General features: G+C 41.7%; 2 protein-coding genes across 2 annotated transcripts in view; one reads left to right on the top strand and one right to left on the bottom strand.

Moving 5' to 3' along the window:
* LOC111871770 overlaps positions 1-15,269 on the bottom strand; it is a 203,881-nt gene that overhangs the window by 47,717 nt on the left and 140,895 nt on the right. The window lies entirely within an intron of this gene.
* Positions 1-15,269, top strand: part of LOC111871771 (angiotensin-converting enzyme) — a 45,334-nt gene that overhangs the window by 8,097 nt on the left and 21,968 nt on the right. The window contains exon 2 of the mRNA XM_023865089.2: positions 14,641-14,802. Coding sequence (XP_023720857.1) covers positions 14,641-14,802 — 162 coding nt within the window. The remainder of the gene's footprint in view (positions 1-14,640; positions 14,803-15,269) is intronic.

Here is a 15,269-nt window from a genome sequence, read left to right as displayed (position 1 = left end):
AGGCCGTGGAGGGCCATAGGGTTGTGAGATGTTGAGGTCCCCACATTTTCTGGACAATCGGCTCACAGATGGCGGCAAGGTTGTCAGCCCTACGCGCCGGCCGCCCTTTACCCCCAAGAATATTTAAAGAACATTCCTGCTACTCATTTCTCTTAGAGGCTGAGTCGACCCCAGGGCCATAGTGCAGCTGGAAGAATTAGGTCAACTGAAAAAATCCAATGACCTCATCGGGACTTGAACCCGCGACCTTCCGGCTTGTAGCATAGTGCCTCAGCCAACTACGCTACCTCGTGCCCCCAATAAGAGAAGATTAATACCATACTAAAAATAACTCAGGACAGTAAATACGGTATATACTCGTACGTATGCGTGTGCGTATTTGCATACGTACGCACATGAACATACGTATGTACATATATACGTGGTATATATGTACATGTAAACATGTAGTGTAGAAGAGGGTAAGACAAAAGAACTACAATAAACTGTTGCACTTGGGACGGATTTTATGTCATATACTCGTATACGTGGTAGAGTCATTAAGTTCGTGGACTGTGGTTTTATCGCATCGTATTACAAGGTATTCACATACACTTATGCAGATCCATATCGACCCTCAAGATAGTTGCCGTTGGCCGCTATGCAAGTCTGCCAACGTTGATATAGCTGCCGAAAACACTGCTGAAACATATTGGCGCGAAATTCCTGTACACTGTCTCTTGTGGCACTGACGACCTCCTCGGATGACTGAAATCTGCAACCACGTAGCTTTGCTTTCACGCGGTGAAAGAGAAAGAAATCGCACGGTGCGAGATCAGGTGAGTACGGAGGGTGTGGCAAAACGGTGACCTGTTGCCTTGCCAGTTCCGCTTGGACAAGAACAGAGCGATGTGCAGGGGCGTTGTCGTGTAGCAACATCCAAATTTTCGTACGCCAGACGTTTCGCTAGGGGATTTGCCTGGTTTCTGGCAGAACTTGATGTTTGTCCGTTGTTCAAACTGCCACATTTTCGATTTCCGACACTTGCATTTAACTGCAGTTCACAACAGAGGCCGTAATTCTGCTTACACTGTTTGCACACAACTGCCTCTTGCTATGACGAGAGATGAACTGACAGGGCATCATATCGTGCCTCAACCTATCCGCTATAATGCACTGCAACGACGCTCTGAGGCCAATCCACGAACTTATTGACTATGGTAGTACATATGTACGTGTATGTATACACATATGCCTTTAAATACCTGTGTTCTCATAGGAAGACACCTCCAAAAGTCGTTAACTAACTCCATGGAGTTGAGTCCCTCTTCATAATTCACCACTTGTTCAGTAACTCAAGAATTCACAAAATTTTCTGTTGATTACCGCGTTAAAAAGAGCCCTCCACTGACCCCTATTATGAGCCAGATCATCGTGTCCATACCACTCCATACTATTTCCCTAATATTCATTTTAATATTATCCTCTCCCTTACGTCTGCATCTTCCTAGTGGCCTCTTTCCTTCTGACTTTCCCAACGACATACTGTATGCATTCCTCTCTCGTACCATTCGTGTTACACGTCTTGCCCGTCTCATCCTCCTTCACTTGATCATTCTGATTATGTTTGTTTTCCAAAAGACATTATCTTATATAAAAATATTTACAGAATAATAACTTATTTTCTTATAAACTCTGCTCATCATTTACGCCCCAGAATTTAAATTGTCATACCTGCACAAAATCTAAAAGGTTAGAATTCCTCGGCACTGGCCAGAGATTCGGTTCATAAAATGGATATCACTAGTTGCTTTTCGATATTTAGCAAAAAAATTAAAATAAATTATTACGAATATTTAAAAATTTTTTAGTATATTCATATTCAATTCGGAGGACGCTAGGAAACTGAATTCCCCCGGGCCTACAGTTGCCGATCCCGGATATAAAGCGCCAAGTTTTCATTACCCAGTTTCCTACAGATTTATACTGTCCACACATCTGTCGTTCTGTTACACTGAGACAAAAGGTAGGCAATGCATGTTCAAGTTCGAAGCTGATTTCTAATCATGAAACCTTTCTAATATACTCGTATATACGAGGCCTTCAAGGGAATATTAACAAATCATTGCTGGTTCAGTAAGCATTGTATTCAATTAAGGGAAAGTCATATAAGTAATTTAACACACACTTAAAGTAAAATTTAAGAATTCAAGGATTTATTGCATGTTTCAGAAATAATGAACAAACAAAAACTTCGCTAAATGAAACAACAAATTTTGTTTCAAGATGGTTTTCATAGAGTCTAAGACATTGTATTCTGAACTGAGTTTACAGTTTCCTGTGATCTGTAAACTTACTAATTATGTTGATTCACTGACAAAAACCCATAAAGACAGGAAATCCGAGATGCTAACAAGAGGATTCGTCTACAATCAATTGCAGGAAAATCTGAATATATGAGTAAGTATGACTATGCGTCTCCTCGCCAGAATGAAGGAAAATTTATCATATGGTTACTGATTATATAACAAAGTTAAGATATTTTGGGACGACAATAACAGACTCAAACTATACATGAAGAAAATTAAGGCCATTTTAAATTTGGAGAATGGTTGTACTACTCGGTTAGGCATCAACTTATCTTCATGCCTTCTATTAATAAATGAAACGGATTAAATATATTAAACATAAAACAGGCCGTGAACACCCATAGATTTGTGAGACGTCGAGGCTTCAACATTTTCTAGACAATCGGCTCATAGATGGCGGTGAGGTTGTCAGCCTCACGCGCCGACCCCCTTTAACCCTCAGGAAGATTCCTGGTAGTCATTTCTGTTTGAGGCTGAGTCGACCCCAGGACCACAGCGCGGCTGGAAGGATTAGGTCAACTGAAAATTCCAATGACCTCATCTGGAACCGAACCAGCTTCCTTCCGACTTGTAGCACAATGTCTCAACCACCTAGGCTACCGCGTGAGCCATATTAAACATATAATACAATAATTTTATTTGTTGCCCAATATGTGTGTGAAATATGGTGTTTTGCCCCAAGAAGAAGCATATAGGTCTTGTTGCGGCTGTGTGAGAGAAGTTGCTGAGGACACTGCTTAAACCTAAAGGGAGGAAGAAACAGAAAAAACATATAGGTAATAAGTTGCTTATTAATTTATACACTTTAAAGGCGATAACATCACGTGAATGTAGTGGGCGGGACAGAGAGCTTTTTAGGGGGGAGGGGTTAAAATTTCTTGCAAAATTTCAGTAATAAAACCTGAAACAAAAAGACGACTTGGTGAAAGGAGTCGCAGATGGCAGGATAACATTAAAATAGTGACTGGATTTAACTTGCTCTGGATTAAGTTCAGTGGTCGACTCTTGTGAACACGGTGATAAGTTTTCGTTACGTTTCGTGACCAGCTGGGCTACTGTCGTTTTTACAAATCGGGCTCTTCTCCATGGAGTTTGTTGCCCATTAAATGAGTAAATAGTTCAAATATTCTTCCTCTGTATCATGATATTAATACATTGTGCAGAATACATTACTCTACAGTTAAGATTCCCTCAATATTTTGATTAAAGTGACCGAAATTTGGCTTATTTCGACATAGAAATATCATATTTACTTTTTCATAGGCCTTCGGGAGATATATGCGTATATGCCCTGTTTATTTCTGGTTATTCATTTGAAATTATGCAAGAAATTATTCGAACTGCTGGTGAATCATGGGGGATCTATGCTTAGAAAATATCAGATGTTCGAATATATACCCGGAAACAGGATATATTGAGATTATGCATGGTTTTTCTCAACCTCTCCAGGCTTATTCTGTGATAGTAATTTGAAACAGTTACGGCCGCTTCCTTCAAAATCCTTTTTGATCCTACATTCATAAGGAACCTATCACACAACGCTGTAATCAGTGTACTTAAAAATGTCGTTATGTAACTAAAAAGATATTAAATCTGTGCATGGGCAAGCAGCCCAAACCCTTACCTACTAATCATTCATTATTATTTCTCTATTTCATTTGGCGCTACATACATTTATGCCGCAAACTATATCTGTAACTAGCCTAAGTATCAATTAATGATCATAGGACATTTAAATTATAGAAGAGTAAAGCCACAAGCGCCGATCACAGCGGCCGCACGGTCTAAGGTATGAATTATCTTCGCCCACTCGAACACTTGGGATCGTGGGTTCGAATCCCACTCAAGGCATGGATGTCTTTGTGCGCGTTTATTGTGTGTAGGAAGCGGCCTTGCGACGGTCTGATCCCCCGACCAATTAGTCATACTGAGTGTGTATAGGGTCAAGAAACTGAAAAATAGCGGCCAAGGTCCAACAAAGGGCTGTAGAGCCATAATAATAATAATAATAATAATAATAATAATAATGACATAAGTAGAGATACTAAAATATTCTGTGTAGAAATTCGGCTTCGAGGGATCGAAAGTGGGGATCAGAACTGCGGCATTGAGGCGTTACAACCAAGGCCAAAGTAACTGCTTGTGTACGCGCAAAATCCGTTGCAAACAGAATCAGGAATGTCAACCTTGCGGAACTTTCACATTGAGACGGCGCTCGGTCTACTAAAAGTGCAAGCTTTGGCCCCGACTTTCTCTGATCCTGCTTACAACTCTCGATTTCAGTCCAGTACAGAAGGAAAAGTGAATGACTTTGAATTACTTATGAAGAAAAACAAGACTGCCCAAACCGTGAACCGACTACAGCATGTTGAGGAATAATTTTGAAACTACTCAAGTCGACCAAAGCTCACACTTGTAAACAGCGCGTTTCTCTTTCCGCTTTAGTTCGTTCTTTATATATTTCGGCACCTTTGCACCTGTTTCTAGCAAATTTGGAATGATAATAGGGGAACAACGTGGAGAGATTTTAAACAAATATCCCAAAATTTTGGAAGTAACCCGAAAGCAATATTTTGCATATTACTCGAGAACCGTTCGTCCTAGCATTTCGAAGTTTTTGACGTCCAGTAGAGGTTGAAACAAAGGCCTCGCTTACTCTATATTAGTAATTTTACAGGTTTTTAATTTGTTTCAAATTTTCCAAAACAACAATATTGTGACATGGATGGCGCAACGGGAAGTAGGAGTATGTGACGTCACTCGCACTTCCTGTTGCGCCGTCCACGTTACAATATTGTTGTTTTGGAAAATTTGAAACAAATTAAAAACCTGAAGAAAGCAGTCTTCTGGGATTTGGCACCGTGTATANTGCCAAATCCCAGAAGACTGCTTTCTTCATAGTCACCGCTGTGAAAGCCTCAAATCTTACAAATTAAAAACCTGTAAAATTACTAATATAGAGTAAGCGACGCCCTTGTTTCAATCTCTACTGGACGTCAATTGAATTGTAGTTACGGCGTTGAGTAATAAAGTGACGTCACAAGAATACACTCCTCGAGGTCTTGTTTCATGAAAATTTTTGGTGCCGAAACCTAGCTGGGGAGACCGGCAATTTTTTGTGTGACCATTCTGGGAAGTTACATGTACGACGAACGCTGGACCATGGAATTGCTCGGTCGAACAATCTTAAGAAGGGAGCGGATGTAACGGCCGGAGAATAGTCGCTGCAAGGAGTAGCCGAAACAACAGGAGACGCAGCAAGCACAGTCTTGAAAGAAAATGAACGGGGGTGCACCGTTAGGCTGTTCGGGACGAACAACCTTTAGAAGGGAGCAGTGTGACGTGAATGGCGCAACGGGAAGTAGGGGTATGTGACGTCACTCGCACTTCCTGTTGCGCCGTCCACGTTACAATATTTTGAAAACTTTGGGAAAAAGCGAGGATTGTTTTTGCAATGGATTACTTAATTTCCTTACGGTTCCATTATTTTATAACAATACAACTGAAAGCAACATGACAACTTTTCAATGTGTTACACTTCCCAAATAGTGACTTACGATCGGGTGACGCCAGCAAGATCAGCTGGAATTCCGATATTTTATGAATTGTTATTGTAAGCAACGTCTATATTTGTAACCTAGCTAATGTATGCATATTATTATTCTTATGGCCAGATAACTGCTTAAGTTCAACAAAGTAGGTCTAAATATGAGAGTGTATATATAAAATACGTCCGTGTCTCCAGCTTTCTCCCCCTCCTACATCCGTAATCTCGTTACAAAACCATCGTAAGTTGCCTCAGTGCGCAAAGTAACAGGTGTCCCCCACCGTTTAATGCATAAAGCGGTCGGCATGAGGAACCACGGAGCGAAATATCAGAGAATATCCGCCGACCGGAATGTGTTTCTATAGTCCTATAATATTAGCGTTCTTGAGCAGAAAAATCTGTAAAAAAATTAAGAGGTTATTTACTATACTTCAGAAAATGTGGATCTATACATCCACTCCCCCATACGCCTTCATGGCGTAGTGCTTAATTAGTTAAGCACAGGGAGAACTTTGCCTCTTTTTATTCTCTACTATGTCCGAAACAGTCATTACCTAAGCCAGAAATTCATTTGTACACATGGCCAACCCTTAAGAAATCAAGCCACGTGTATAACTTGGATCCTGTCTTCCCAGAAGTCCTTTCTATAATATATCTACGTGACAAACTCCTTGTGCCTTGGCTGAATGTATAAGCCGTTCATTCCACTGGATTTCCATGCCCCAGGGTGAGTTGCCAATCTTATTCAAACTTTTCTAACATGACTGCAAACAAACTAGGCTTATGTGTGTTACGTTAATAGCAGTCTTTGTATAGCGACGTGCTACGGGCTGGACGACCGAGGGGTCGGAGTTCGAATCACGGTAGGGACAGAATTATCTCTTCTCTATATCGTCCAGACAGGCTCTGGGGCCCACCCAGCCTCCTATCCAATGGTACCTGGGGCTATTTCCCCGGAGATAAAGCGGCAGGAGCGTGAAGCTGACCACTCACCTCCAACTAGCGCCGAGGTCAACAAAATGTGGTTCTATACATCCACTCCCTCTTACGCCTTCATGGTGTAGTGCTTAATTACTTAAGTTAGTTCTACTACCTTACTAATTCAATGCAGAATAATTAATTGTGAGAATCCAAACAGTCACTAGGCTAAAGAATAAATTCATCGCCTTTTACTGAACACTAAAGTTCATTACCTTATCCACAAAAGCCTATCAATGAATCAGCTAAATACAATCCGCATACTCGAACACTATTCCTCGAATTAAATTTTAATATTATTATCTCATTCACTTCGAGGTCCAGAAGCAGTCCATCAATTCAGGTTTCCAGACTAAAATTTTATATGTATTTCTTATCTCTCTGCCGTGAGCTGCAAGCTTCGCTCTTTCCCTTCTGATCTTCTTACCACTACAAATGTTTACCAGTCATCCCGGTTTGTAATTTAGTATCCGTGACTTAAGTCTGTCTGGTATAACGTGAAAGTTGTACGGGGACAAAAAAAAGACGTGGGTTGTAATATATGAAATGAACAACACCTGATCAAATCATATTCGAGATTTCATGCAGAAGCAGCATACAACAGTGGTATGACAAGAAAGTTGTAGGTTATACGAGTAAAATTGTCCGGAAGGAGACATAGTAGCCTACTACGCAATTTAAATTCAAATGGAACAACCGTGTAGCTTATGTATTTCATGGAGATGTTCCAGCTCATTACGCTAGCAAAACCACAAGCGGCTGATAACCAGCTTCGCAGCAGGTTCTTCCCCTAAAACTCAGTATCAACTCATAATAAGGAAGTTGTGTACTTTCTTCCTCATGTTTCACCTCCGAAAATAACTGCAGATGGATTTCGCATGTTGTGTGGGTGGCTAATGAACAGTAAGAAAAATCAAGAACTGTGGGCGAATGTAATTTGGACTTCTATTGCTCGTACGTTATAATCCATAATTTATGTGAATCTGAAATCTGACTAATTACATTTTCTTTAAAAATGGCTCATCTTACAAAAATATAATACAGTATGCGCCAAAATTACAGTACTGAAACTCGCGCATCACGAACGCGCATGTGCGTTGGTCGACGGGACATAGCTCCAGCCGCACGTGTTCCCACTAGTGAAGAGGAAGTTGTGTTGTGCAGTTGTTGGAAATGGGTCTCTCAACGGAGGAGAAGGTATTCATAGTTGAGTATTATTTCCGCTCATACGGAAGTGGTCGCCAGACAACTCGCTTCCTTGGTTTTGAGCGACCATATGTTACCGTCCAGAAACCGCTACACAGTACACGCGTGACGATACGGTGTGCCGTCTCAGCACACGGTATATTAGGCCCCTATTTCATTGAGGATGAGGAAGGCAATGCTCTTACCGTCACCCAAGAACGCAACAGGGACATGGTGATCGGACCATTTCTTCAGGATTTGAGAAGGTTCTGTCGTGCAAGGGGCCTTCACATGAACAGACAGTGGTATCAACAGGACGTCTTTTCAATTCAGTACTGAATTTTTGGCGCATACTGTATATAATAACTTATATAACATATATTTTATTGGGATCTATAATTATCATTAGAAATATTACTCGATCTGAACAACAAACATTAAAATTAAACGAACTTCCTCACCCTGTATCCAGTCAAATTCTGTATCAGAAATGAAGCCGTGGAGTTCAAGACTCAGGCTTCGGTCAATTACTGACGAGTATGTGATAATTTACTGCCTGGTAAAGTCTTTTGCACATCTCAGGGGGCGGTGATACTCGAGCATCAAGCAATGGTGGAATGGTGATAAGAATGGAAAACCAAAAAACACGGAGAAAAATATTTGCTTCAGTACAATTTCATTTATCACGAAATTTCACATGAAATTGATAGGGATTCAGCACGAGGCTTAAGTAACAGCCTTCGATGTGATTATTATTTAATAAAGCGTCAGAAAAATTAACTTCGGACCCCGTAGATTGAATTTGCAACCATTTATTGCCTCTGAAATGAATGAATATAAAGGACAAAGACGTGGATAAAATCGAAAAAGGGCGTATCTGCAAAACGTGTACTCCATTGCAGAATGCAATCTGTACCTCGCTGGAGTAAAAGGATAATGCTATCCCTGTAACAGACCGTGAAGGCCCACAGGGTCGTGAGACGCCGAGGCTCCCACATTTTCTGTACACAATCGGCTCATAGATGGCGGTAAGGTTGCCAGCTCTACGCCCCAGCCGCCATTTCCCCCCCCCCCCACCACCACAGGAACATTACTGGTACTCGTTTTTGTTAGAGGATGAATCGAACACAGGGTTAGAGTGCGGTTGAAGGATTAGGTCAATTGAAAAATCCGATGACCTAATCGGGAATCGAGCTCGTGATCTTCCGGCTTGTAGCATAGTGCCTCAACAAACTACGCTACCTCGTGCCCCACCTCACTGGAGTACATAATCTCATTTTATACGCTCCTATACAAAAAAACCTCAGTGGCCTTTAGTCCGCAATCGGACTATACTGACCAAGCGACCGCCGAGTGTCGGCGAAGTTAGTGCCAACTTTGCGGATATGGGGTGTCACGTGGTCAGCGCAACGGATCCCCACGGCCGTTAATCTCGGTTTTCTAGACCGGAACTGCTATTTTCTTGAAATAGCTCCTCAACTATCCTCACGAGGCTGAGTGGGCCCCGTTCCAGACCCACTACTCAGAAAATCTGGTGGCGCCGGGAATCGAACCCGGGACCTCTGGATCTGTAGCCAGGAACTCTGACCACTAGACCACAGAGGCAGTCTTATGCTCCTATAGAGTTCAGACATCAGTTTAGAGGAATTCTGTAAGTAAATGTGACCGGTAAATTGTAACAAATTGGGAGGGAATGAGATTTCGGATGGGCCTACACAGAGAAGCGTCACTCGCTATGCAACACGGGCAGTCCATGTTGGACGCAGACGCTTTTGCTACAGTTCTGTTTCTAGATATATTGAATTTCCTTCTTCGACGAACCCAATAAACTCGACATCGGAGAGGAAGCTGACTTACTTGAATCCCAATACTGCTAGCACTTGTGTCGCAAAAGTACAAGAACAATTCAATTGAATGACATTAAGAGAAATTTGTTGCAGAACTTAAAGGAACAAGCGTTATCTTTAACACGGAAGTGTATGTGCGCGGAACAGAGTAAACTAAGAGGTCTACTTCAAAACTCAGCAGTCTTGCAGCTGGTCAAGAAACTTACCGTCTTATGTAGAATCCGAATTTACTACCGCATTCACAGAACCCGGCACTCGGTTACTACTGAGGAGGAAGGTAAGAGGCGACTGAACTCGGGTAATGCCTGCTCCCATTCAGTCCAGAACCTTTTGTCGTCTCGTCTGCTGTCTAAAATCGTAAAAATTAGAACATACAAAATGTGGTTCTGTATGGGTGTGAAACTTGGTCTCTGACATTAAGGGAGAAACATAGACTGAGGGTGTTTGAGAACAAGGTGTTGAGGAGAGATGAAGTGACAGGAGGTTGGAGAAAACTGCATAATGAGGAGCTTCACGACTTGTACTTTTTTCCAAGTATAATTAGAATGATCAGGTCAAGGAGGACGAGGTAGGTAGCGTATGTAGCACGAATAATGGAGAAGAAGAATGCATATAGGATATTGGTGGAAAAGCCAGAAGGAAAGAGACCACTGGGAAGACCAAGGCATAGGTGGGTGGACAACATTAAAATAGATCTTAGAGAAATATGATGTGATGGTATGGATTGGATTCATCTGGCTCAGGATAGGGACCAGTGGAGGGCTCTTGTGAACACGGTAATGAACCTTCGGTGTCCATAAAATGCTGGGAAATTCTTGAGTAGCTGCAGATTTGGCGGCTCCTCAAGAAGGGCTCAGCTCCATAAGTAAGCAAGGCACTGGGTTACTGTCTTCAGCCAGCATAATCCTGCCCACATCCTCACATCCTATTTCTTTAAAATATTCCTGGCGTTTTCTTACAAAGCTTTTGCCACAGAAATGCAGCACTTTTCATGTGGATCCTGCACCAAGTACTGATGACACAGACAACATTCATGTATTGAAGAATGGAAGGCAGAATGAATTACTAGAAAAAGGGATAATATTTCATCCTTTCATAGGATCCGTCTAAGTTCATACATCGAGAATTCTTGTAGGGACGTCTGTTATATTCTGAACAGAGCCAGCGACACCCAAGGCTGTGTAGTTTAACGTAAGTCTTTCAGGAACTCAGAGAGGGGCAACTGACAATGTCTATAATTGTCAGTTACTTCCGGTACATTGACCATCTGATGTATTTCACAGACGTTCTGCGGCTTCCGGTGCAAGGTATATCGTCATACCGTATCGTGCATTCTATGCATGTGCAATTCAAATACAACAAATTCATACGGCTGAGAAGGTGTGGACTGTGTTTATAATTGAATGTGTTTCCATTAATTATTAGAGGAGTCACTCGAACTTTGCTCCGCTTTCTCTTAAATCAAACGCAGGCCTGCGAAAGCCATGTAACTGCCCGCTGTTATGACAATGTTATTAATATTCTCTTATTTGAATTCATAAAATAAATACTTTCACAGAATTCTTCTGTGACACTTCTCTGTTATATAAACAGTGACAATGCACTTTAACATCTTAACTGACACACGGAAGTTCGTGACTGCAACAAATAATAATTAATGAATTTTGTTTTCTTAAATTCTAGTTCTAAAAAGCGAAAAAATGTGACATAACACACGGTTTCCATTATTTCTAGCCTTGGAGCCACATGGTGGTCATTTTATACATTAAAACAGGGCTGTCAACCTCGCTGCAATTGGGCCGCGTACTACTCGACAGTTGGTTCGGTGTTGCCAAGAAAATTCCCTTTCATTCCTCAGTATGTGTGTTAAGATATTTAGCTTCTTAAAAAATGGCAGATTCTAAGAAAATACTTCACAAAATGCATTTACTAAATGCTTCATATAATGTGTTAATTTATTTCACATGACATGCTATATTAAGTATATATATTAGGAGACTGCAGTCACCTGCTCACGTTGACTTCTGGCTGCGGATTTTTCTACCCTGAAGATGGAGGCGATACGTTCCTCCGAAACGTCGTTCACACAAGATCTACACAGCGCCACATCCAAGAAGACGGCATTCTTCTTTTTCTTTTTTCTTTCTTTTGTTATTTAGCTACATTTTCAGAGTCGAGATTGTACAGCGTCAATGTTGGGATGCAAGATTAATGATGAATTGGGAAAGAATTAGGAAGGAAGCGACTGTGAACTACTCGAAATACTATCCAGGCATTTTCCTGGAGATGCTGACGAAAACCCACGAATATCCGGTGTCTCCGTCGAGATCCCAACTGAACACTTCCCGAATACGTGTTCAAAGCGTTACCTGTAGATCACTGCTTTCAATAAAAATGTTTTTTTCTGTATCAGGTCTGGAAACTGATTCCGCAGAATTCTGAGCATAAGACCGCATACGCCTACGAGGTCACCCGCTGTATTTATGACGTGCTAACGTAACACCGTTCTATTTACGAGAAGATACAAGAGAGGAGGAAAGTCTGCAAGCACGTTCTACGTGTTTTCTCTTCATGAAACGTGCACGCAACAGACATGTAGTGTGTAATTTGTTAAGATCTCAGGTTTTGTGGCGTACCAGATGTAGAATCTCGCCCAGTTTACACTATGTACTCCCTTGAGTAGATAACAGAGTTGCTCTAAATCTTCCGTACACGAGAGTCTACTTGGATCGTGCATGTAGTTATGGCTGCATAACATGACACTGAGAAAAATATCTTGACCTACGAAAGGGGTAGTAGACCTAATATGAGGTTCTAGAAGGCTGCACAACTAGGAGCTTCGTAATGTACACTGCTCTCAGAGGTTACTAGGATAATCACACCAAGCAGGATGGATGAAAATCGCAGATCAGATGAGAGGGATGAAAAACGCACAGACCAGATGAGAGGGATGAAAAACGCACAGATCAGATGAGAGGGATGAAAAACGCACAGACCAGAGGAGAGGGATGAAAAACGCACAACCAGATGAGAGGGATGAAAAACGCACAACCAGATGAGAGGGATGAAAAACGCACAGACCAAATGAGAGGGATGAAAAACGCACAACCAGATGAGGGATGAAAAACGCACAGACCAGATGAGAGGGATGAAAAACGCACAGACCAGATGAGAGGGATGGAAAATGCAGAGACCAGATGAGAGGGATGGAAGACGCACAGACCAGATGAGAAACGAATATATAATTTTATCTGGAAAACACGAAAGACATATATCACTTGGTAGACTTAGACATAGATGAGACGACAATATTAAAATGGATCTTAAGGGAACAGGGTTTGACGATGTGGAATTGATTCATATGGCTCGGGATACGTTCCAGCGTCGATATATGGTGAACAAGGTTTCGAAGACACCTATTGCATAAAAGGAGGGGAATTTCTTGATTAGCTGAACTTCTATTAGCGTTTGATGAAAAATACAGAACTGGTTTGTCTAGAGGAATGTTGTAGATTTGTAACAAAACTGCAAATTTAATTCGGTACCATCGGATACTGTATTATAAATTTGTAATCACACTTTGCTCACTTTCACATATAAGATCCCGAACCTGGGATTGATGTTCCACAGAATAAATAATCCGAATCGTGGTTCAAAGGGAGGGATAAGTTAATTTCCTTGGACTTGTCGCCTGCCGGTTCCAGAAGCCAGCAAACAACCCCTTGGCATATCGCAGCTACATTCCACCCACGCCTCGGAAGGAGAAGTTGAGAATTTATGAACAGGTATTTGTCCTTCAATTTGTCCGCTAATAAGAAATCTGCAGCTTCGCTGGAAAACAAACGGACACTCTGGCTTTTACAAAGTTTAAACCTCGATCTCCAAAATTCTTAATCCCTAAATGAAACGTTAAACACTCGAAATGAAAGCAGGGCTTTGTCACATCCTGGAGTGTGGGCATAACACTAGACTTGGCTTACTGGTATTGTCCCTTGTCAAAACTGCAGTTCCTCAATTCCGAAGTTTGTTTCAGGGACAGCTTGCTGCATTTCTGTCATCTTAGTATTTTAATTACTGGGTCACTAAATCTCTCCTTTAATGGAAAAACTAGGCCGTACCTTCCTTGTCAGATGACTTTTGCATTCCTGTCTCCTTAGTTTTCCAAACTGACAATATCCTGGCTTGTTCGGTTAGACTCGCCATTGTAACTAAGGAGTTTTCGTAATTATCATCAACTCCTTCACGCAATAGTTCGATTAAAATCACTTTTGAGTGATATTATTATATCACAGCGAAGATAGTGATAACATCGATAAGCAGCCCACAAGAATTACAGTCTATTCTAAAGAATTGTGATAACGGTAACATTCTCTAGTAAGCGATTTGTGTGAGGCCGTGAGGTAGTTGGCTTCCCACAGAGACGGCCAAAATTCAATCCCAGGTCAGGTCATGTGGGAGTTTTGGTGGACAAAATAACGCTGGGACAGGTTTTCTCCGAGTACTTCGGTTTCCCCTAACAATTCTTTTTAAACTGAATGCTTCATACATCCATCATTCGGGGTTGGAACGATGGACCACTAGTGACGACGTACAAATTGGACTGACTCACCCTACCCCGCCCCATGAATAGAAAAAGAGTGATCTATGACGTCAGTAGTCGCATTTTCTCAAGATCCACTACGTTTTGTATAACAGTGTGTTCATAGCTCTCAGGTGCAAATTTACATTGTTGCAGACAGCACAGACCCTGGAATTTGCAAAATTTGAGAAGGAACAATGGCAGCTACACTTCAGTAACGTCTCCTGGGAAAACTTCCAGAATGAAACGGTAAAGCGTCAACTCAGAACTCTGTCTGTACTGGGTGTTTCGGCGCTAGACGACGCTGAGCTCAGCGAGGTGAGTCGCCACTGCATTAACACTTAACTTACATACTTCTCAGACTGAAATCCTAAGTCTTCTTGAAAGAAATATTATGCTTAAACTATTGATAATTAAATATACGGGTCTAGAACAATATTCGAACTGGCTGTCCCAGAGCTCAGGCGGTTGGTCACCTGAGCTGTCGAGCTCATATCCGTTTTTTCATAAAAGCTATCCGTGTAACAGGCCGCGAGGGCCCATAGGATTGTGAGACGTCGAGGCTCCCACATCTTCTTTAGACAATCGGCTCGCGCCGGCCCTCCTTTACCCCCCAGGAAGATTACTGGTATTCATTTCTGTTAGAGGCTGAGGCAAACCCAGGACCATAATGCGGCTTCAAGGATTATTATTTGACACCTTTATCTTTACCTTTAGACTTTAATCCGTTGATACGTTACAGATAACACCTAACGTCATAGAAACTTTAACACGTCCACGAGCCA

Source organism: Cryptotermes secundus, unplaced genomic scaffold (assembly GCF_002891405.2).
Source record: "Cryptotermes secundus unplaced genomic scaffold, Csec_1.0 scaffold746, whole genome shotgun sequence".
NCBI classification, from domain to species: Eukaryota; Metazoa; Arthropoda; class Insecta; order Blattodea; family Kalotermitidae; genus Cryptotermes; species Cryptotermes secundus.
This window is presented reverse-complemented; position numbering and strand designations above follow the sequence as displayed.